Source organism: Gobio gobio (assembly GCF_949357685.1).
Source record: "Gobio gobio genome assembly, chromosome: 17".
NCBI classification, from domain to species: Eukaryota; Metazoa; Chordata; class Actinopteri; order Cypriniformes; family Gobionidae; genus Gobio; species Gobio gobio.
Window position 1 is genome coordinate 14,370,477 of NC_137110.1, and position 22,998 is coordinate 14,393,474.

The 22,998-nt window shown below is 39.7% G+C and overlaps 2 protein-coding genes across 2 annotated transcripts; both read left to right on the top strand.

Annotated features, from left to right (window-relative positions):
• The first annotated feature begins 433 nt into the window (after window positions 1-433).
• vhl (von Hippel-Lindau tumor suppressor) lies at window positions 434-11,878 on the top strand. Its single transcript, XM_079840495.1, has 3 exons — window positions 434-860; window positions 10,570-10,677; window positions 10,910-11,878. The coding sequence occupies exons 1-3, from the start codon at window positions 674-676 to the stop codon at window positions 11,101-11,103; spliced, it is 489 nt and encodes a 162-aa protein (XP_079696621.1). The 5' UTR covers window positions 434-673; the 3' UTR covers window positions 11,104-11,878.
• A 1,544-nt stretch (window positions 11,879-13,422) lies between these two features.
• On the top strand, window positions 13,423-22,782 carry tatdn2 (TatD DNase domain containing 2; the record flags this gene model as incomplete). The annotated part of the gene is made up of 6 exons (XM_079841332.1): window positions 13,423-13,746; window positions 13,920-14,288; window positions 14,547-15,530; window positions 15,623-15,750; window positions 22,341-22,524; window positions 22,642-22,782. The coding sequence occupies exons 1-6, from the start codon at window positions 13,441-13,443 to the stop codon at window positions 22,780-22,782; spliced, it is 2,112 nt and encodes a 703-aa protein (XP_079697458.1). The 5' UTR covers window positions 13,423-13,440.
• Window positions 22,783-22,998: the final 216 nt, after the last annotated feature.

The window sequence follows — 22,998 nt, forward strand, 5'->3', positions numbered from 1 at the left end:
CTTATTCAAAGAGTCTCTGATACTGTCAATATATATATATATATATATATATATATATATATATATATATATATATATATATATATATATATATATATATATATATATATATATTTCAGTCAACAAAATCATAAAATTTGGTTTCTTATTGGTATAATTTAGTATTTCTTTGCGAGCACAGCTATACTTCTTGAGTCGTGTTTTCACTGTCATGTGACAACAGTGAAGCATACTACCGTTAGAAACATCTGTAGCATAATGGTTACTATTTCATATGCTAGTTCTTAAAATTGAAAAAAGAGAAAGTATATACTGTAAAATTTCATTTCGAGCATACACTTCATGCGTCATGTTAATTATTTCCGAACAAACCACTAGAGGGAGCGTTGTTATGCTCTCGCGCGCTGTCTTCTTCACTGGCTCTCACGTGATTACGCCATAACAACAAACGTGACGTCCTGCTGTACAGAAGTATGTCTAACCGTCACGTAGACGTTTTCTCTTAAAATCAGATCCCCGATGGTCTGAGCCGACAAAGTGAACTTTATCGTTTCTAGTTAGTGTATTTATTTGTTTGCTTAGCCTTTAAGACATAACTAGCGCTTTAGTTGTTACTCTGAAGTAGCGAAGCTGCTGTTTGTATATTTGTGTTGGTGCTGTCCTGGCTTTGACGATGCCTCAGGAGGGGGAGCAACCTCTGCCGCTGGTCCGATCTCTGGCTACCCGGAGACCGGCCGAAGTGTTGTTCTGTAACAACAGCTCGCGCGTCGTGAAGCCCATCTGGATCAACTTCCGCGGGGAGCCGCAGCCATACGTAGATATACAGCCGTACACCGGTCGAAGAATGTCAACTTATGTGGGTACGTCAAACTATCGTTGAATTATGTTCTAAACAAATTGGTCAATTTGCAGAATGAGGCGTTCAGCTCGTATTTGTAAGTGATTCGAAACCATTGACATAATTATTAGACATTTTGCAAGTGGTGCTCACTGCAGAGCCAGTGGGTGGAGCTTGACGTAAAACAGAGCGACACGCATCATAATCTGAAGACCACGCCCACCGGGGGGGGGGGGACGTACTCGGTTCCCTGAAATAAGGGAAGGAGTACTGCGTCTAAGACGCTATGGGAATTCTCCTATTCTCGAATATACTGAAGTAATTTGTAAAATCACGCAGTGCTACTGCCCAGTCAAAACAGTGTCGAGACATCTCGCACGCTATTGGCTGGCCAGTGGGAACTGCATGAACCAATGGCAGAATAGCGTAATCTGAGCCAACCAATGGGCACAAAGCCCGTGAAGCTGAGCGCAAGAGCCCGCGAAAGGGGCATATAAAATACGCTGTAACTGTCAAAAACGTCAGGTTAAATCGACTGAAGCGAAGATCACCCGAGTCAGCGCCATAGCACGGCCGTCTACGCAGTACTCCTTCCCTTATCTCAGGGAACCGAGGTTACGTTAAGTAACCGTGTCAGTTCGTACTGCGTCGAAGACCCAATGGGAACCTGTAAAATCCCACTGTGCTATGATGAGCGCAGTGACATGTACTCCCTCAAGTTTGAACACTTATTAGTGTTCAAGAAAGGGCTCAAGACTAGACTACACATAATTTATATATATAATATATATGTACACACACACACACACACATATATATATATATATATATATATATATATATATATATATATATATATATATATATATATATATATATATATATATATATATATATATATATATATATATATATATATTAGGGCTGTAATCAACCAAAGAAAATCTTGGTCGACTGAAGTCCTGAAATTTTCGACTAAAAATCGACTAAAATAACGTTAGGAAAAAAAAAAACTTAAATGAATAAGCTGCACACTGTGCGCAGTACTTGGTAGCCTTGTTGTCTCCCTAAATTAATTATAAATAAACATAAAAAACTAGTAGGCTATTTGCTGTATATTAAATAGTTTTTGAGCTGATTATTTTGCACTGAAATGAGTCTGACACACGAGTCTGTCGGCTCTGACAGCGTCGCATCGCATGCACCTGCGCAATATCATAGACTATGACTTCCGAAAATATAGCACTATGTGTTGTTAACTAGATATCATCACAAGAACTTTTGAGGAATATGCAACATAATTTAGACAATTGTTTTTGTCATATGTATAATAATAACTGACAGACACTCATTTCAGCCGCTCTGTGCAGCTCAAACATGAGCTCAGTCAGCTGAGCTCAGCTTCGCGGCTGAGACACGAATAGACTATTAACTTAAAGCTTTTACTCTTAAACACAAAAGGCACGTCCTCTTTAATAAAAAAGGAATATTTATTAAACAAGCCAGATCAAGAGCAGAAAAAACGCTCTCACAATTAAATAAATAATATACAAGAAAACTAGCCTTCTTCAATCTGTCTCTCTCGCCTGCGGGTTGGGCTAATCCAAAATAAGTGAAACAATGGGGGTGTTCTGAAGACAGACTGTTACCTGTGAAACAGGGGTGCTCTGAAAACACCCCCATTAGCAATTAGTGCTTTCCACCTGATGAAATGAACGCGGCGCGGCAAAACTAATGAAATTAACGTGGCTCGGCAAAACTGATGAAATGAACGCGGCAAAACTGACGGTACAGATCCACTAATAGCGCGGTGTTGTGACGCTTCCCCTCATGTGTATGTTGATGGGCGTTCCTCAAGTTTACCACTTTGGGTGTACGTTTGAGCCAGCGGGGAATGAAACACAAAGGACCAGTGAGAGACTTCTCTTCGCCAGTGGGTTGGGCTAATCCAAAAGAAGTGAAAACAATGGGGGTGTTCTGAAGGCAGACTGTTACCTGTGAAACAGGGGTGCTCTCAAAACACCCCCATTAGCAATTAGTGCTTTCCACCTGACGAAATGAACGCGGCGCGACAAAACTGATTAAATGAACGCAGCAAAACTGATTAAATGAACGCGGCAAAAAATCGACCAATCAGAATTTTGGTCGAGCCAGAACGTATCGACCAATAATCGACTAATCGACTGGGAGATTACAGCCCTAATATATATATATATATATATATATATAAGTCTTATACTACTGGGCTCATAGAGGCCGGTAACTATAAGGAATGTGTTAGCATTGAAGCATATGAAGGCCCCAAATGCCAATTTATGATGGGGATGGGCTTAAAAGGACGTCTAATATTTGTTAGGCCGTCTTAGTATTTTTTTTATACAGCGAGGAATTGTGCCTGCAGTGCAGGGACTGTAGAATCTGGTAAAGTAGATGGTGAGGACCAACCTGCTGATCAAATGTCACCCATAGAAACTCCACTAGACCACGCCCAGGAGGAGGCCATGTAGGGATGGGGCCGATCCGATCCAGTATCGGTATCGGGACCGATACCAGCTTAATTCACGTATCGGATTTTCCCGATCCAACCTGCGGAGAAATCCGATATCCATGAGTCACGTCTGCGCTTTCCAAAAGTGATTCCCGCCTGCTTGTCTGCTAGCTGGCTGCAAACTATGGAATGGATTTCCTGAACGGAGGCACGGCTCAATGAGACACAGAGTTATGAGACACGCCCCGCTCAGGAAATCCATTCCGCAGTTTGCAGCAGGATAGCATTGAGCTAGCCAACATGTCAGCTGTGTGGAAATACTTCACACTGGAAACACCGCAGAGCAAGACAATGTTTGCAAAACCTAATTCAGAGAGGTGGAAGCTCCCTCGCCTCGTACAACACAACGAACGCAATCAAACATTTAAAAAAGCAGACAAGACTAGGGTGACATTTAAGAGATAATAATCAGGGCTTGACATTGACAATCGCCATCTGCGTGTATTTCGGCTGTGTAACACTCACACCAGCCACTTTGAAGTTATTATGGTCTTCTCAAAAGCCATCTATTATAATCACGTTGCGCATTATAACCAACCACACGTGTTTATATTGAGTTTATGAATATAATAATCCGAGGCGGTCAGATTAGCGGAGTTTAGTTCAGAGCGCGCTCTCACTCTCGCTGAAATCTACACTCAAAGCAGAGATAAACGTGCGATGCACGCAGGAGATTAATTCATCATACAGTGATTGACTGTTTTTGTTATATTTCAGCACTGAAAATAGTTTCAAACAAAACACAGCAGAACCACAGCGCATCTTATATGACTGGCATTAGGTTGGCTTGACGTTCGCGAATTTAGGGACCGTCTCTAAAGTTACATACAACATTGGTAGGCTATACACGTTTCTAACTTAAATGGCATTTGAAGAGAATGACTTAGTCATAAAACTGACTGTAAAGTGTTCATCTAGGTGTTAGGTATGATGCACACCTTTTGGATTTTTGATATTTAATCAAATAAACTGTCAAATCATATGAAAATATATGCTTTATTTCACTAGAATACTGTATGGGCTCTTACACAAAATATGCTAGATTTAAATGTGTCATAGCTGATAGAACAATGATGAGAATATTGCTTGAGAATATATTTACAGATATAATATTAGAGATTTATGCATTATGCGTTGCCATTGACGACGGCCATTATAAGGAAGGAAATCCCACAGAATCTAGCTTAAAAAAGTGCTTAGAGCTGCTTGATTTATTTTTTGTTTGTTGATTTTTTAAATATAAATTGATAACCGTGATAATTTGGGTCACTATAATGTTCATATCATACTTGCCTGTTTAGTGGAGTTTATGTCAGCATCATATAAAATGATGATAATACAACAACAATAATGATAATAATAATATTAAAGCAAACACAGCTCTGGTATCGGAATAGTATCAGTATCGGTATCGGCCGATATCCAAATTCAGGTATCGGGATCGGATCGGAAGTGAAAAAATGTATGAATGTCACCGACACGCTTAACAGATGCCAGTGCTAATAGCAGGGCAGTTTTCAGCGAAAGCGGCTTTAATTCAGCCGTCTGCAACGGCTCAAAGGGAGGTCTTTTTAGTGCTCTTAGGACCAATGAAAGGTCCCAGAATGGCACCATAGGAGGGCGAGGGGGGTTAAGCTTCCTGGCTCCTTTTAAGAATTTTTTGACCATGTCGTGTCTGCCCACTGACTGGCCCACTATCGGTGCATGGGATGCGGCGATAGCTGCCGTGTAGACTTTGAGTGTGGATGGAGTGTGTCCTGCATCCAAGATCTCTTGTAGAAAAACGAGAATCTGTGATATCACGCATGACACTGGGTTATAGTTCCTGACTGAACACCAGTCAGAGAACACTGACCATTTAAGGGCATAGAGACGTCTAGTAGACGGAGCTCTAGCTTCACCGATGGTGCTCAAGACACTCACTGGGAGGTTCTCGAGCCCCCCTTGAGTGGCCAAACATGTTATGCCCACAGTTTGGGGTGGGGGTGCCAGATTTAGGGCCCTATGATTTCCGCGATCACCGAATCGCGGACGGAATCGCGGAATTGGCATATTAACGCGGAATCTATTGTTAACGCGGAATTTCCCGGAATTTGACATATTTGGAATGAAATGCGGTTTTGTGTGGGAGAAGAACGTATGTCTGGGGAAAATGCAGACCGGGGGAAGCAAATCTGGGCGACTCAACCCCTCCCGTCATTTCAGCTCCGCCTTCAAAACAATGAAAGTATGGTGAAGCGGCTCACCACGGCTCTGCTTTCATCAGCGGAAAAGTTAAGAAACTCAACGCTAAAGCCCCGTTCACACCGCCCTCAGTACAGAGCCGAGCAGTTCCCTCAGGTAGTGCTTGCTGTATTTTGCCTTGTTTTTAATGCACTTCAATGTACTGTATGGAAAATAATGCCTTAAATGAACTTGAGAGAAAATGAGATGCGCGGATCAGCGCGTCTTATGCTGCCTTCACGTGCTCTCGGAATTATCGTAATATACGAGTTTCCTAGGTAAACATTGCACATGAACGCCCTCACATTTTGAAACTTGAATGCAATGCGCTCGTAATCACGACTTCAGAAGTCGGAATCATCAAATTTCCGATAGCACGTGAAGGCAGCATTATCCACATCATGTTCAGAAGCGGCTGTTCTTAAAGTGACAGGAGCACTGATAATGTCTGTCATTAATGTTCAAAGAACAACGGGAACAGAAGATTGTAGTTTTAATGATGATTCATCTATATTTCACTTATTATTTATGCAGTTAAGAAAGGTGTTGATAACTTTATTCAATTTCTGTGTAGACTATGACAGGGAAGGCCACAGGTAAATATAACATTTATTATAATGGGTTTATGTAAAGATTGTTTTAAGTTCAATTAAATTAAAAGTTATTTTTTAAAGCCTAATAAATGGTGAAATCGGTAGCTTTCAGTTATACTGTAATGTAACGTCATCAATGTTTCATATAGACATTAATATCAGTGATACTGGCCTTCATTCATAAAAAGATGCCATTACAACACACATTTAAAATATGCTGTCTTTAAATTGTTTCTAAATTAATTTGGAGAGTAACTGAAATTATTACAATATCAAAATATTAAAAACTCCAATGTTTTTAATTGCAATTAATCATGATTAATTACAGAAAAAATGCAATTAATTCTGGGTTTTTTTTAATTATCAATTCACAGCACTAATATCTAGTTGTGACTTGAAGTGCTTAGAGTGCAGTGTTATGTTGCAGTATTTGTCCTGAAAAGTAAATGTGATGTTTGTTACCTGTTTGATGTTTGTCATTCCTATTTTATGTTTTATGTTCTATTATATTAACATTAAAAACACTCTTTTTACGACTAAAATAACAGTTAAGGGTAAAAAAAACTGAATTTGCAAAAATTAAAACGGAAAAAAAAGGAATTAGCAAAAATTAAAACGGAAAAAACGGAATTTGGGAAAAAATAAAACGGAATTTGGGAAAAAATAAAACGGATTTCATAGGGCCCTACAGATTGTCCCGTTCGCCTGAGAAAGGAGATCTTTCCCCAGGGGAACTGGCCATGGGACTGCTGATAGTAGCTGAATCAACTCGGGAAACCTGATGTGGGTTTGCCAGAGTGGAGCCACTAGCAGGACTGTGTGCTCGCATTCCCTGATCCTTTTTAAAATCTGGGGAATGAGTGGTACTGGTGGAAAAGCATAAAGTAGGCAGCTGGGCCATTCGTGGGCCAGTGCATCCTTGCTCTTTGAAAAATAGATTGGGCAATGACAGTTGTCTTCTGAGGCGAAGAGGTCAACCTCTGCCCTCCCAAAAACACTCCATATCATTTGAACCATTTGGGAATGGAGGGCCCATTCCCCCGGGGACACGAGGCCCCTGTAGAGGATGTCTGCTCCCTGGTTCAGTCTGCCCCCTGGTTCAGTCTGCCTGGCACATGCACTGCTTTCAGTGAATGTAATTTGCCTTTTGCCCATAGGAGGAGATGTCTGACCTGTTGGTTGAGCCATCTCGACCTGAGCCCGCCTTGGCGGTTTATGTAGGAGACCACTGTCGTGTTGAACCTGTGATTTCAGCCAGTACTGCAGGGGGCGCATGTGCATCATACCCAGCGGAAGTACTGGAGAAGCAGAGATGCCATTAAGCCTAGCATTCTCTGAACATTTTTTAGGGGTCTGTTGGTTCCCATTTTGAATGAACGTGCAAGCTGCTGTGTAGTCAGAACGCGTTCGTCCAATAGCCTAATAGTCTAAAATCGTTCCCAGGAAGGAGGTTCTCTGCCTGGGAAGCAATGAGCTCTTGGCTGTATTTATTCTGAGACCCAGGCATTCTAGATGGCTGAGTAGCACAGATTTGTGAGATTTTATTTCTTCCTCTGACTGGGCCAGTATGAGCCAGTCGTCGAGGTAGTTCAGAATGCGCATTCCCGCTTGTCTTAAACCAGTCCATCGGGCAGATTTGCGTGATGATCTGTTTTAATGTCAGCATTCTGAAAGGCCGTTTGATAAGAGCCTTGTTCAGGTGTCTGAGATCTAAGATGGGCCTGGGGCCCCCATCTCTTTTGGGAACAAGTAAAACCCTGACTCGCTCTGAGCTGGAGGCACCGCCTCTATCATTTAAAAAAAAAAAAATTAATTATATTTTTTAAAAAAAATTCTCTATAGGCTCTCTATTTCGGTTTTGAGGACGTGAGTCACGTTGCTCTCCACCGAAGTGTGCGTTATGTCCGCGAAATGGGGGGGAGTTTGCGAGCGAATTGGAGCGAGTATCCTTGTTGAATTGTTTTTATAACCCACTTTGACACACCAGGGATGGCTTTCCAAGCCTCTGCCCGATCACACAGGGGTTTTATAGTGTCGGAAGGCGGTGCGCTGTGCAGGGCGCCGACTTCCGTGTGGTTCGGAAGAGAAAGAAGACTCATTTGTTGAACATTCATGTTTTTTTATTGAACTCGCCTTTATAGCGGTAGAATGCAGGGGAGCGCGCATTAAAGCTGACTCGTAGTTTACATTCATTGGATGAAAAACATTTAGAACAGTATTTTTCTCCCTGACCGGAACAAAAACGGGCCGTGGGGAGAGAACTCTGAGTCTTTTTGGGGGGTGGAACAGCCTGGGCGGGACTCAACCCTTCCCTCTTCCTGACCAGCCTGTCAGGGCGTCTTCCTGTGTTCAGTTTTGTCAGCATTCTGAAAGCCATTTGATAAGGGCCCTGTTCAGATGTCTGCCGGTTGGTTTGTGACACTGTGCGGACATGTGTAGCGGCGCTCACTTGTAGTGGGCACGCGCTCTACATATAGAGCGCTCTCTACGCAAGCTAAAGAGAGATAATCTGTGAGAACAATGTTTATGTGCAAGGTGCACGTATTTTAGTAAGGTCGTTGTTAAAATAGCGTTGGTGTGCAGGCGAGCGTGTTTGACAACAGGCTAGTTGCAATATTTACATCTCCAGTCGCCTGAACCGAGGGGATTGAGAGAATGTAAAGGAAGTCTGTGGCGGTAATCCAGCCACAGCAGGACTTTTGAGTGGTTCTATAGCACTGAATTAACAGTGCTTATATATAGGGGTACACCCTATGTAGGGCACACACTGCCTGCAGTCATAACAGAGGAAAGAACTCTTAATTGTTTATTAGGATCGCCGTTAATACAACGTTTTGTGTACAGGCATGCATGCTTCATAACAGGCTCGTTTACTGTAATAGTGAACCTCTCCGGTCGCCTGAATAGTGAATATTTTACTTATGATGGTGGGTGTGGCTGTTGGAGCCATTTGGTTTCCTTTGAATCAAGCCAAATGGGAATTCGACTCAATTTAAATTCCCTTTGTTTTCATGTATTTCCATTTGAAACAGTTTTTGGTCTGGTCTGAGTAATTTAAAGCGATGCAGCAATGAGTTCGGGGCTCAATACTATTAACAAGGTTGGCCCGTAACACAGAAAACGCTCTGTGTTACGTAATATTCAAAAAGTCAGGAAATCTTTCACTCTTTAAGCTATTTCGGAATATTTGATGTTATGTATGAATTATCTTTGAATTGATTATGTAATTGGCATTATACATTTACCTGACTGTTAATAAAATTGTTACATTTTGATCCTTTCTGAATTACTCTGTAATTATTAACTATCTCCAGAACGGAACGATATAATTGCAACAAAAGGTTAAAACGAAATGATTAAATGTGTGACTAACTATCAAATATCAATGACCAAACCACCCATTGGCATTCTATCCTAAATTCGACATTATGATAAATGGATTCAGATTAGAGAATATTATAATTAAATCCATTTTGCCCAGCTGAAACACGAACGCGCAAACGGCCTTCGAGTCACTATTGCTACCGATCCTTGGAGCGAATTCAGCGGCCTTACACCCTTTAATCAGTTTAGGGCCATTCACACAGGAAACATTTTTGCTGTTAAAAATAACGCGTTTATAAAGCCACATCATGCACGATACGCTGCAAAAGTATGGAAGAGATGCGAGCGCAACAGTCTAACAGTCTAGACGGGTGATTTTTACATTAAAATACGAAATAAAATAAAAAAACATCCTGTGTGGCATTTAATTGCCCCTTTCCACGCAATTAAAGTTGCATTCATTGCTATAGTACCATGTAGGCTTCCATTCTGTTTTCTTTCCAAATGATCACTGAACAGTAGAAAAGGGAAAATGTAAAAAATTTAAAGTGAAAATAAGAAAAAAGTAATGTAATACTATCTATCAATCTAAAACTTGTCGTCAGTCCATTGGTTGTATTTTTTAAACTCCCATTGTTGATTCGAATAGCAAACAACTCTTACTGCACGCACCGCAACAGACTTTTAAAAATGGTGGTTGAAATAAAATGCTGCGTGACCTCAACCAATCAGCATGTTCAGCGCCTAAGTCCCAGCCCCGAAAGTTCCTGCACTTTGAAAAAGGACTACCCCGTGAGCAGGGACATTTTTCACAGAACTTCATTTAGACCCTGATCCCAGCGTTCGAAACACACAGAGGACCACCCCAAAGTCCCTAGTTCCTGGGGAAAGTTCCTGCGGTGGAAATGCCTTTTGATTTTTGACTTATTCATGGCAATAAAATGAATAATCTAAAAGATATTGTCTCTGTTTCTTAAAGGGTTAAGAAGTACAATGATCTATTTGAAATAAAAATTCTAATACTGTATTTCTGTTTCCGTCAGGACATCCATGGATGTTTCGGGATGCAGAGACTGACGATCCAATGTTAGTCAATAATAAAGAGATGTACATGCCAGCCGCTGGCTCAATTGCCAAGATCACATTGCCCGGTATACATATTTCACTGGCTTTTGCTTTAATAACCAATTCACTCTTTTTATAAAATTAGAAATATTACACTAATATTGAGTAACTGTGGTAACTGTATTTTTAGGTACTGCATAAATAACAACACTTCACATTATTTTCATTATAAAAGAAAAATCTAAAATAAAAAAATGAAATGTGCACACAATTATAGGATCATTAATCAGACTGTGAATCTGACATTTTGTTTACCAGTGTTGACCTTGCGAGATCGCTGTTTGCAAGTTGTGAGACGGTTGGTGTGCAGAGAAGATATCAGTCGGCTGGAGATCGCCCGCTGCCTACAAGATGACCTAGCTCAGAGACCCAGCATTCACGACGATCTACGACGCATTTGCCAGCGAGTGGAACAGAAGTTACTGGAGAACAGAGAACAGCAAAACAGATGAAAACATGAACATTATGAATGAGGACACATGTACTGAGCAGACACGTGCACCAGCACCATATAAAACGGACAATGTAGTCTGGCACTGTAAAATACAAGCCTGAGATCAGGAGGAATATTTTCTAAAGCAATTGGATGCTTTAAACATGTATCAAGCAATGCATTCAGTTCCTTTAGGCTTTAGTGAGTGACACTCACTTGTTAGTCCACAGAAAGAAGTTTAGAAAATGCAGATTTTGTTTGATTGTCTGTGTTGTAGACCTCGCAATAGCCAGGAGGCGCATTATTTCATTTTGTTACAGTTCGACTTCTCTGTATACTTTCTTTTACAAATAACTTTATATTTGGAAAAATGTTCTTTGTAAATAAAAAAATAAATATTTGTAATTATCTAATGGTCTAATTCAGTGGTTCTCAAACTTTTTATACCAAGTACCACTTCAGAAAATATTTGGCTCTCCAAGTACCAACATAATGACCAACATTAAAATACAGTAGCATAGTAGGCCTAACTATTCAGCAACAGCTCTGCACAGTTAAAAAACTAGGCAGTTTATTCCTAATTAGAATATTTATTGTTGTCAGCCACTTTAACATTGAACATTAACACTGCACTGTGCTTACATACAGGTAAATGAAAAATGGAGTTATAATGAATTTAATAAATAATGATTCAATTAAAATGTGTTGTACTTAAAAGATTCTTCTGTGTACCACTAAAGGGATCCTGAGTACCACTAGTGGGAACCACTGGTCTAATTAAATCTGACAACTCTTGCATCAAGTCAGCATTCATTATCTATCTATCTATCTATCTATCTATCTATCTATCTATCTATCTATCTATCTATCTATCTATCTATCTATCTATCTATCTATCTAATGTAGTTTTCTCTAACATCTACTTCAAACTTGGAATACATTTTCTGATAGCCTACATCTTTCAAACTAAAATGATATTTTTATTTTATTTTATTTTATTTTGCTATAGTTGTTGAGTAAACAAGTGAACACAATAGAAGCATATGCATTAAGGTAGGTGTTAATTATTTTAACCAAAATGGTGAACTGTTCTCAGGACAAGGCTATTTCTTTATTTAAATAACTGTCAGGTTGGAGCAAGTTGTCACATGTTTTAAATGCTACAGTTTATACAATTTATTAATTACAATATTTGTCGGCCAAAACAATGGTTTGGCATTTATGGTTTGGCATTGTTTTATCACTTTAAACTACTTTTTTAAAAATTATTATTACACATAGTTGAAAATCACTTTAACAACTTACCCCATTATGTGATGTACCCCAGTAGTTCTGGGGCATGTTGTCACAAAAATCAACGTGTGTTTAGCGAACGGCATCTTTTTTTTAGCAATAACGGCCGACGTGTAGCCTATGTACAACAGCTTTTTTGTAGTCCTGTATGCGCCTATACAGAAATGTTTGCCTTTCAGAAATAAACCCACCCTAGAATGTATACTACCTCTATAATTTCCATTTCAATCATGAGTGCTAGTGTTGCATGTTCACTTTCATATTCCTTCAGAGTCTACATACATGCTTGAAATATACACACTCCATACTTAGTACGTCTCAGCGTTCACCACCATGAGATCCAGACCACGCCAGGGTCCAGTACGGTGAGGACCGTTGACAGCAGTGAACGCATCGCTAATTACTTACGCACGTGATACACCTGAACTTTCATCCGCAAAGGCCTTAAGGTTTGTAATATTATTAACTTTGCTGTTTGCTTGGACAGAATCGGGTTTAATCAAGTCTTATGTACACTTTCACACTATTTTCCGTTTTCTTGTGATCGCCGTGATGTGCGCTGACGCTTGGGGTCACAGTTTTAGGTCAGGCATGAGGTTTCTGCTAATTACTAGCATCTGTAACGTTAGTTAAATGATGGCTTTTTAAATATTAATATGTTAACGCGTTTTACATTGTATACAGGTTTGTGCTTTTTATTTAGTAATGTATAAAATTAACCATTATATATAAGTATAAAAGATGCGTCGATGGTCTAACCTTTTAGCTAACCTGCAGAAAATGCCCATCTGCTCACCATTGAGTTTTTAAAGATACGTGTACACATTCAATAAAAATAAAATATTAATTAACTATGGGAGTAAATATTACTCCCTTTTTACTGCATTTGGTTGCTGGACTCCATCTCCACTTTGAATTTACAGTGTTTTGGTTTGTTTACTGTTTTTCAAAGAATCTGCAAGTGAATCCATCTCAAAATTGGTTTAGAAACCGCTGCATCTGTTTGTGATTCTCAGTTTTGACCCATGTATACATTTTCTTTCTTTCTCAAGATCCTAGTACGATGAACTGCAAAAGGGAAAAGGTGAAATTGACATGGCTGAATAAGGCAGTAAACTCCCCCAGAAAGCTCATGAAGAACAGTGTGGGTGTGGCACAGCCCACATGCTGGGATGGAGATGATCAGGATGGTGGTATGAGCGAGGCTGGCTCTCCTGGTCTGAACACATCTACTGGGTCAGCAGGACTGGGCGATGTGGAAAACATGCATCTCAGCACTCCGCAGCACTCTTCACGAAGTACACCTAAAACCTGCTTAAAATTGTCTGGACCCCACCGAGCACTACGGAAAAAAAACAGTCCTGTTGAGGTGAATAACAATAAGGATTTTTTTTCTTCAGTTTCCCCAGTCAATTTACGCAATATTTTATAGTGGAATTAAATATATTTTTCTGTAACTTAGTAGTAGAAATGTCAGTATTTATAAATCTCATTTATTTTAGAGATTGGCCATTGATTTGTGGTTTTGTGTGTGGCATATAGGACAGTGTTTCAGGGCAACAATCTTCTGTTGAGCCTTCACCTCCCTCTGCTGGGAAAAAACGCAGTAGTCCTGAGGATGGACGGAAAGTCATTTACCTCAAAGCTCTGAATGATGCAATGGGTAATGCAGACAAAAAGTCATCGTTCGGTGGGCCGAAAAGTCTATTTGGGAAGAAAACCCCAGAAAAACCTGTGGAGGAGGAGGAGGAGGAGGAGGAGGAGGAGGAAAACTGCTCTGACCTTGATTGCTGCTCATTCAGTGAGAAGAATGAACCACTTTCTCAGTTCACAACTAAGGATGATAGGCCTCCCTCGCTGGAGTTCATAGACACAGAAGATGATGGGACAGAAATAAAGCTGGACACCAGGGTAATGGATTTTTTTGGGGAAAGAAATTAATACTTGTGTTCAGCAATAATGCATCAATTTGATCAAAAGTGCCAGTAAATTACATTGTTCTAAGCATATATATATATATATATATATATATATATATATATATATATATATATATATATATATATATATATATATATATATATATATATATATAAAATAAATGCTCTTCTATATAACACATATATATTCTGCACTAATAATTGATACTGACTTTGTCTCTATGCACAGAGTGTGATCCTAAAGAGGCCAGAATCGCCGGATTGGTCGGATGTTGACGACTCTGGTCAGGTTGAAGTTTTCTCACAGGATGAGTCTTTTGAACCAAAGGGGCGAAAAACGAAGCTTAAAAGGGGCCGTGAGCTTGTGGACTTCAGTGACACTCCTCCACCATTGGAATGCAACCCTTACTCCATATCACCAGCTTTAAAGACTTCAGCATTCCCACAAGCCCTTTGGGAATTAGAAACTCAAGGGGCTGACACTACCCCAACCCTCCCAGCCAGGGATGTGGAGCTGTCGTCAGAGTGTCCGCCTCAAACTACAGCCTCTGGCCATGCAACCCCCAAGACCTATTCGTGCTTTATGTCAGTTAGGCGCTCCCACAAATTACAGCAGCCCATCATCTGCACCTCTACACGGGCCAATCCTTTTCCTGGGCTCAGAAGTATCACCTATGGCCCCTCCACACCTGAAAGCTGGGATTGCGCTCCTCATATTACACGTAGGACTTCAGAATCAAATTATTTCAGATCCTCACGGATGTTTCTCGCTGCTGACAGTGCCACCCGCAGGCTGTCGGATGGCTCGGAGCCTCTTTTGCTGTCAGATTTGCCCTACTCGTATGCGGATTCTGAGGGATTTATTGACACCCACTGTCACCTTGACATGCTCTATGGGAAGTTAGGTTTCCAGGGAAGCTTCCAAAGGTTTCGGAGAAAGTATGCAAGTAGTTTCCCTTTGGAGTTTAGGGGCTGCATCGCAGACTTCTGCAACCCACGAATCACTGAGAAAGAGGCCATCTGGGAGGGGCTACTGTCAGAGGAGAAAGTGTGGGGGGCCTTTGGTTGCCACCCACATTTTGCCAAAGAGTATAACCACACTCATGAGCAAAGCATCATGAATGCTATGCGTCACCCTAAGGCCATAGCGTTCGGAGAGATCGGTTTGGATTACTCGTACAAGAATTCCACAGACTCAAGGAAACAGAAAGATGTATGGCAGACTGGATTATTACCTCCAAATGTTTTAAGTATGTACTTGAGAGAGTCAAAAGAACATAATTTCTGTGTCTTTTTCATGTCAAGGTGTTTGAACGGCAGTTGCAGTTGGCCGTCTCTCTCGGGAAGCCTCTAGTCATACATTGCCGTGATGCTGATGATGATCTGCTGAAAATAATGAAGAAGTTTGTCCCCCAAGATTACAAAATACACAGGTCAGTTTTCATAAAACAAACACCAGTTTTTCACGTTAGTTCTTAGAAATAATAAGTAATCTCATTAAAAGAACTCATGGCTCATATTTCACTCTAAAATTAAAGTTATATTTGGAATTAAAAATATGAAGCATGTTTTAAGGCGCATTTATTTTATGTATTTGTTTTATTAAAATATTAACAATATTTATTAGTTTGTTTGTTCTTTTAAATCTTTAAAAAAAATTAATAGTTTATCATTTATAAAATATAATTTCTTATCTATTTTTTGTAGTGAAATTACATTTTATTGTGAGATCTGTAATATTGAGTTAAAGGTCCCATTCCGCATGATCCCATTGTTCAAACTTTAGTTAGTGTGTAATGTTGCTGTTAGAGCATAAATAATACCTGTAAAATTATAAAGCTCAAAGTTCAATGCCAAGCGAGATATTTTATTTAACAGAAGTTCCCTTTCAAAGCCTACAGCGAACGGCTGGCTTGGACTACATCCTGGTACTTCCTTCTTTAATTACGTCAGTAGAGCAGTAGAACAGACTTACCTCCGCCCACAAAGAAACGCGAAAAAGGGGGCGCGGTCTTGTTGCTGTCCCACGTGGAGAAGCGGACGTGTCGCGTGGAGAAAAGGAACTGTTGCGTTGAGTGTGTTTATCGCCATGTCGTCGAGACGCTGTTATTTTCATCCAGGAGTCAAATCACCTTTGTTTGGCTTTCCCAGGGACGCTGTAGAGATTATTGAACGCATACATCTCTCCGTTAAGAGGCGTGACCTTTCCAACATGCGCTAAGCTGCTGTCGAATCACAACACAGGAACTGCTGGCACGTGCGCTAAGCTGCGGTCGAATTACAACACGGTAAGCGCTGGCACAATCAGAACTCGTTACGTATTTCTGAAGGAGGGACTTCATAGAAAGAGGAAATCACCAGCCGTTTTTAGGACAGTGAAAACAGCGGTACACAGATAAGTACATTGTGTGAAAAATACTGTGTTTTTTTACACGCGAAACATGAACACATGTTATATTGCACACTGTAAACACAATCAAAGCTTCAAAAAAACACGAAGAACGGGACCTTTAATACATATAAAAACACAAACCAACACATTCTCACCTGTGAAAGGTTATCCCATTTCTTCAGGAATTTAAATCTCTGTGGTGTGCAACCTGACCCTACACAATTTTGTGGCGTCTGTGACAACATGCTCACCGTTCCAAGATGGCAGGCACATCGACGTGTCAGAAGTGGTTGAATGTGGAATCTACATACACATATCTATGCATTCGGTTATATATAATATAATACATGTGAGCACAGAGTAGGAGAGAAAAAAAATGGGAAGTGCAGACAGTTGGCGTATTGTCATTTAACAACTTTTTGAGCAGGCCTTTGCTAGCCTGGGAAAACTCAGACTACTTCCGACAAATTTAGATTTGCTCTGCAAGTAGTCTGGCAAAGAGCCAAATCAAGCCCATTTCTAATCCGTCGAAATCGCGGCACCAATCAGAAATGTTGGGGCGGGCTTTACACGGTGACGACAGCGCAGCGACGGTGAAGCAAATTTTGTACATTACAAAGATGCATCCATCTTTGTAATGTACAAAATTTGCTTCACCGTGGAACATCACTCGTTCGAATAAGCTATCGCGTCTGTTTTAAGCACTTTAAAACCCGAGCAAAGAACAACACTCGAAGCCTTCATATCTAAAAAAGATGTTATCGCTGTCTTACCGACTGGATTCTGCAAAAGTCTGAAATACCAGCTTGCCCCTTTTGTGGCTAAACGAATGGGTCTTAGCGAGAGCCCTCTGGTAGTGTTAATGTTTCACAAAATATAGTTTTAAGTCCTTTTCAGGCGAGAATGTAGTTTATTAAAGCTCAAATCTGTGGTTTATTTATAAAGAGAGCACCTTTTTGAAAATTTGAGTTGTGAGTTCTATATTTGTGAGCTCCAATGGATCAGCAGCGCTCAAAGCTCATTAACCCCGCCCAGTGGTGTAAAGTAACGAATTACAAATACTCTCGTTACTGTAATTTTAGTCGGTTTTTTTTTCAGGAATTGTACTCTATTAAGTAGTTTAAAAACAGTGTACTTTTACTTTTTCTTGAGTACATTTTAAGTGCTGTATCGGTGCTTTTACTGCACTATTTTCCCTAAACCTGCAGTCGCTACATTATGTTTATTTTTGTCCTGTCAACGTGATTGGCCAAGGAGAATAATAAGTCCTGTCTCCATGCGTCACGCGTGTGTCTCCCGTCATATCAACCATAGGGAGTCGCCTTGAGGGAGAGGCACGCGCGCTTTATGAAAGGGGGTTGTTGCTGATTACTGTAGGATGACTTAAATCGTGAAATTGCTCCGTGAGCCAACATACATCCTCATCTCAGCGTAGTTTATCAACTGAGCGAGGAGAGAATGCGTCCAAAGTTAAGTGTTTCTTAAAGGGGCGGTACACTTCATTACAAATCATATATAAAACTCCAAAAATATACATACTAGCTAGGGCTGGGTATCGATTCAGATGTTTCGATTCGATTTCGATTCGCAAGCTCTCAAATCGATTCGATTTTGATTTTCGATTCAATTTCGTTTAAACTCAATGAATATAGATTTAATTCAAATAGCCTACTATATTTATAAAAAAGAACAGTGAACAAGTTTACAAGTGGGTAATTAAAAAGAAATTAAGAGCCACAAATCTGTGTATTAAACTCTTTTTATTTAAGGTACACTTGGGTAGGCCTACATTAAAACAGAACCCATCTCTATATTTCAAATGCATACAATTATGTTAAATACAATACAATTTTGTTTTTATGGATATTTTGATACACTTATTCTAAAACATAAAAAGGATTATTGGATGATTTTCAGCAATTTTCAGTAAAGGACAAGCATTTCTTGCGATTTAGCTGACCGTCATTCAGACTCTGTTTGTTTTTATTGAGGCTTTTTCCTCCAGGGGCGTCTGGGCTTTGATTCATGCCCCGGATGGTGCATTATATTTAGTCACTATCTCTGTTATTTGCGTGCCTTCCTTAGATGCGATTGCCATTCGATTTTATCTTAACGACAAGCATATATGCGATACCGGGCAGGATCGACTGAAAAAAATCGATTCTTGGCCTTGAGAATCGATTTTGAATCGACCACATTTTAAAAAACGATTAATCGAAAAATCAATTTTTTTTGTTTGTTGCCCAGCCCTAATACTAGCATAATTAAATCAAAAGACAATCCAATGAAAATCAAAAAATATATTCAAAATAAGAGAATCAGAGTTTTTAATAATAAAGAAAAGATTCTGAGTGAAAATTATAATGTTGATTTTACATTACAAGTGCATATTTTAATGTAATGTGCTCTCACATGGCGATTTTTAAAATTGTAGTCCATGTATATAGCAAATAACTTTCATAAAACATCAGATTTATATTTAAATCCGGTTTATGTTTTTAATTACAAGCAAAAATAATCAGTGGTGAAAATTGTGAGTTACTCGATTCTGATTTCTGAAGTGTAGCCTATTCTTTTAACAGAGAAATCATCCATTGAAATTAAAGCAGTACAATGAAAAGCGTCTTGAAAAGAATTAACTGCTTTTTTAACATAAAATTGTTAATGTACAACGCTTTGCAACCTTTTTTAATTAACCGCAAGAAAACCTCTACAGACTGGCTGTCATAAATGTTACCAGATTATTGGTTGCTTTCTCAAATATTACATGGCTGTATTTTTAGTGTTAGCAGTCAAAAATAAAAACTTGGGAGAAATATTGAAATACTGTTGATCTCATGTTTTTTTGTTCTTACTGAGAATCATCCATAAAAGAATAAGCTACATTTTTAATTTACAGGGTATAAGGTGGAATAACATTCATAGCATAATACTTACTACTCACTACTCTTGAGTACTTTTACAAGGGCTACTTTTTACTCATACTTTGAGTAGTATTTAGGACAGGTACTTTTACTCTACTTGCACTACATTTTTTGACAAGTAACAGTACTTTTACTTGAGTATGCTTTTTCAGTACTCTTTCCACCACTGACCCCGCCGAGAGCAGCCTTAACTCGGCCAGTCCTTCTGCCGTCTGCCGCTGGCTCTGATGTCTCTGTAGTGGTTAAACATAAGATATGATTCGTCTTGTGTAGATCTAACGGCTGATCTTTGCTCTCATTAATCTATAATTTGTTCCCTGATAGATCGTTTTGTCTGAGGGCAAAGATAAGTTTCATAACTTTATATTTTTAAGCTATTAAACTTTACCGTTGTAGTCTCCTAGCGCTGACTTTTTTTGACTGAATTTGCTTTAGTTATTGTATAGCTTCTTATATCTTTTACTTATACTTTTATAATGGTTATTAATCACACATAAACTGACATTTAACAAAAAGAGACTGGGTTGTGTTTTGTCAGATTTAATTTTATTACAGCGATAATCATAGCCTATATATGCACGCATATTAATATTTATATATTTTTTTTTAAATGTAAACGAAAAGAGGCCGGGTTTTTTACATTTTGTTTTGTTATATACATGCATTGAAGATAATATGCATTGCCTGCACTACATTTGTGTGGCTATATGAAAATGAAATTTTTTTTATGAAAATGAAAAGTGTGGTGTTTTATCATATATTTTGTTTTATTGTAGCCTAAAATATACAAATATATACTGAGTGATTCTGTCAAGAACGCTGCTTGTCCATTAGCAGAGTAGGCGGGCTAGTGTCCTCCCGTCCTCGGGAGTTCGTTTTCCGGAGTACAAACTTGGCAAGTCACGGACGCGAGTCAGAAGTTTGCATACGAAATATGTAATTTAAAAACCACTGCCTCATTTTATTAAAAAAAAAAACTTAATAGCCACACAAATGTGGTTCAGGCAACGCGTAGCTAGGCCTTTGATTATCTTATACACTCACCTAAAGGATTATTAGAAACACCATACTAATACTGTGTTTGACCCCCTTTCGCCTTCAGAACTGCCTTAATTCTACGTGGCATTGATTCAACAAGGTGCTGAAAGCATTCTTTAGAAATGTTGGCCCATATTTATAGGATAGCAACTTGCAGTTGATGGAGATTTGTTGGATGCACATCCAGGGCACGAAGCTCCCGTTCCACCACATCCCAAAGATGCTCTATTGGGTTGAGATCTGGTGACTGTGGGGGCCATTTTAGTACAGTGAACTCATTGTCATGTTCAAGAAACCAATTTGAAATGATTCGAGCTTTGTGACATGGTGCATTATCCTGCTGGAAGTAGCCATCAGAGGATGGGTACATGGTGGTCATAAAGGGATGGACATGGTCAGAAACAATGCTCAGGTAGGCCGTGGCATTTAAACAATGCCCAATTGGCACTAAGGGGCCTAAAGTGTGCCAAGAAAACATCCCCCACACCATTACACCACCACCACCAGCCTGCACAGTGTTAACAAGGCATGACTGATCCATGTTCTCATTCTGTTTACGCCAAATTCTGACTCTACCATCTGAATGTCTCAACAGAAATCGAGACTCATCAGACCAGGCAACATTTTTCCAGTCTTCAACTGTCCAATTTTGGTGAGCTTGTGCAAATTGTAGCCTCTTTTTCCTATTTGTAGTGGAGATGAGTGGTACCCGGTGGGGTCTTCTGCTGTTGTAGCCCATCCACCTCAAGGTTGTGCGTGTTGTGGCTTCACAAATGCTTTGCTGCATACCTCGGTTGTAACAAGTGGTTATTTCAGTCAAAGTTGCTCTTCTATCAGCTTGAATCAGTCGGCCCATTCTCCTCTGACCTCTAGCATCAACAAGGCATTTTCGCCCATAGGACTGCCGCATACTGGATGTTTTATTCCTTTTCCTTTGTAAACCCTAGAAATGGTTGTGCGTGAAAATCCCAGTAACTGAGCAGATTGTGAAATACTCAGACCGGCCCGTCTGGCACCAACAACCATGCCACGCTCAATTGCTTAAATCACCTTTCTTTCCCATTCTGACATTCAGTTTGGAGTTCAGGAGATTGTCTTGACCAGGACTACACCCCTAAATGCATTGAAGCAACTGCCATGTGATTGGTTGATTAGATAATTGCATTAATGAGAAATTAATGAGGTGTTCTTAATAATCCTTTAGGTGAGTGTATATTTATAATAAAATGAAGTATAAAACACCCTGCCTCTTTTCGTTTACATTTAAAAAATAATACATTAAATATTAATATGTGGTTTAGGTAAGGTGGCCAGATTTCTGAAATGGAAACCGGGGACATTTCCTTTTTAAGAACACAAGTACAGACAAGAACGCATATTGAGAAACGGCTAGAGTCTCAGATGTTTCTCCGTCACTCTGCATACGTCATCTCCTTCATCGCTCTGATTGGTTTTAGGTCTATCCAATTGCGGCCAGAGGCATTTGAGCGACGTCCGTTAGTGACGCCCCTTTGGAAATGATTCGTCTATGAAGCTTTGCCAGACCATAACTCGGTTACTACTGAGAATGGTCTGGTTTTAACCAGGCTAGGCTTTTGCTACTTTCCTTTGAAAATAGGTTAGTAGAGTATGAACTCTAACCAGTGTTGAACTGTGTCCATGTGTTTAGACACTGTTTCACCAACAGCTACTCAGTGATTGAGCCGTTCCTAAGTGAATTCTCTAACCTGTGTGTGGGTTTCACTGGACTGGTGACGTACTATCGCGCTAAGGAGGCTCGAGACGCTGTGAGAAAAATCCCCCTCGACAGAATCCTTCTGGAGACCGATGCACCATATTTCCTACCCAGACAGGTATCAGTGCTTGTTATTAAGCACATATTGTTGGATTCCACTTATTATGTGCACACAGTGTCTAATTTGTCATTCTTTAAAATACACATACATTCACCTCTCTTCCTCTTTCTCTAGGTGCCCAAGTCTGAATGCAGGTTTGCTCACCCTGGTATGGGCATACACACGCTGCATGAGATTAGTGAGCTGAAGGGAGAGGAGCTAACCACAGTTCTGCAAACAGTCCGGCAGAACACTAGACACATATACGGACTGTGATTGGGAACGCCGTGCTAAAGTACTTTATTTTATCAACTGAAGTCCTTCAAAATCTTAGTCCTGCTAGCAATTTAGTCTTGCATCTTTGGCATTTTCTCAACTAAACTGTTTTTTTTTTTTTTTTTTTTTTTAAACCTTTTCCTTGTTTACATAACAATGTCTTCAAGAATTCCTATTTCAATGTACTATAGTGTGTGTTAGTAAGTGTACGAGCAT

Bases quoted from the DNA above. Each gene is read 5' to 3' on its own strand.
- vhl (XM_079840495.1), top strand. From the start codon at position 674: ATGCCTCAGGAGGGGGAGCAACCTCTGCCGCTGGTCCGATCTCTGGCT. The intron at 861-10,569 runs GTACGTCAAACT...TGTTTCCGTCAG, and splicing joins AAGAATGTCAACTTATGTGG to GACATCCATGGATGTTTCGG. The intron at 10,678-10,909 runs GTATACATATTT...TTTGTTTACCAG, and splicing joins TGCCAAGATCACATTGCCCG to TGTTGACCTTGCGAGATCGC.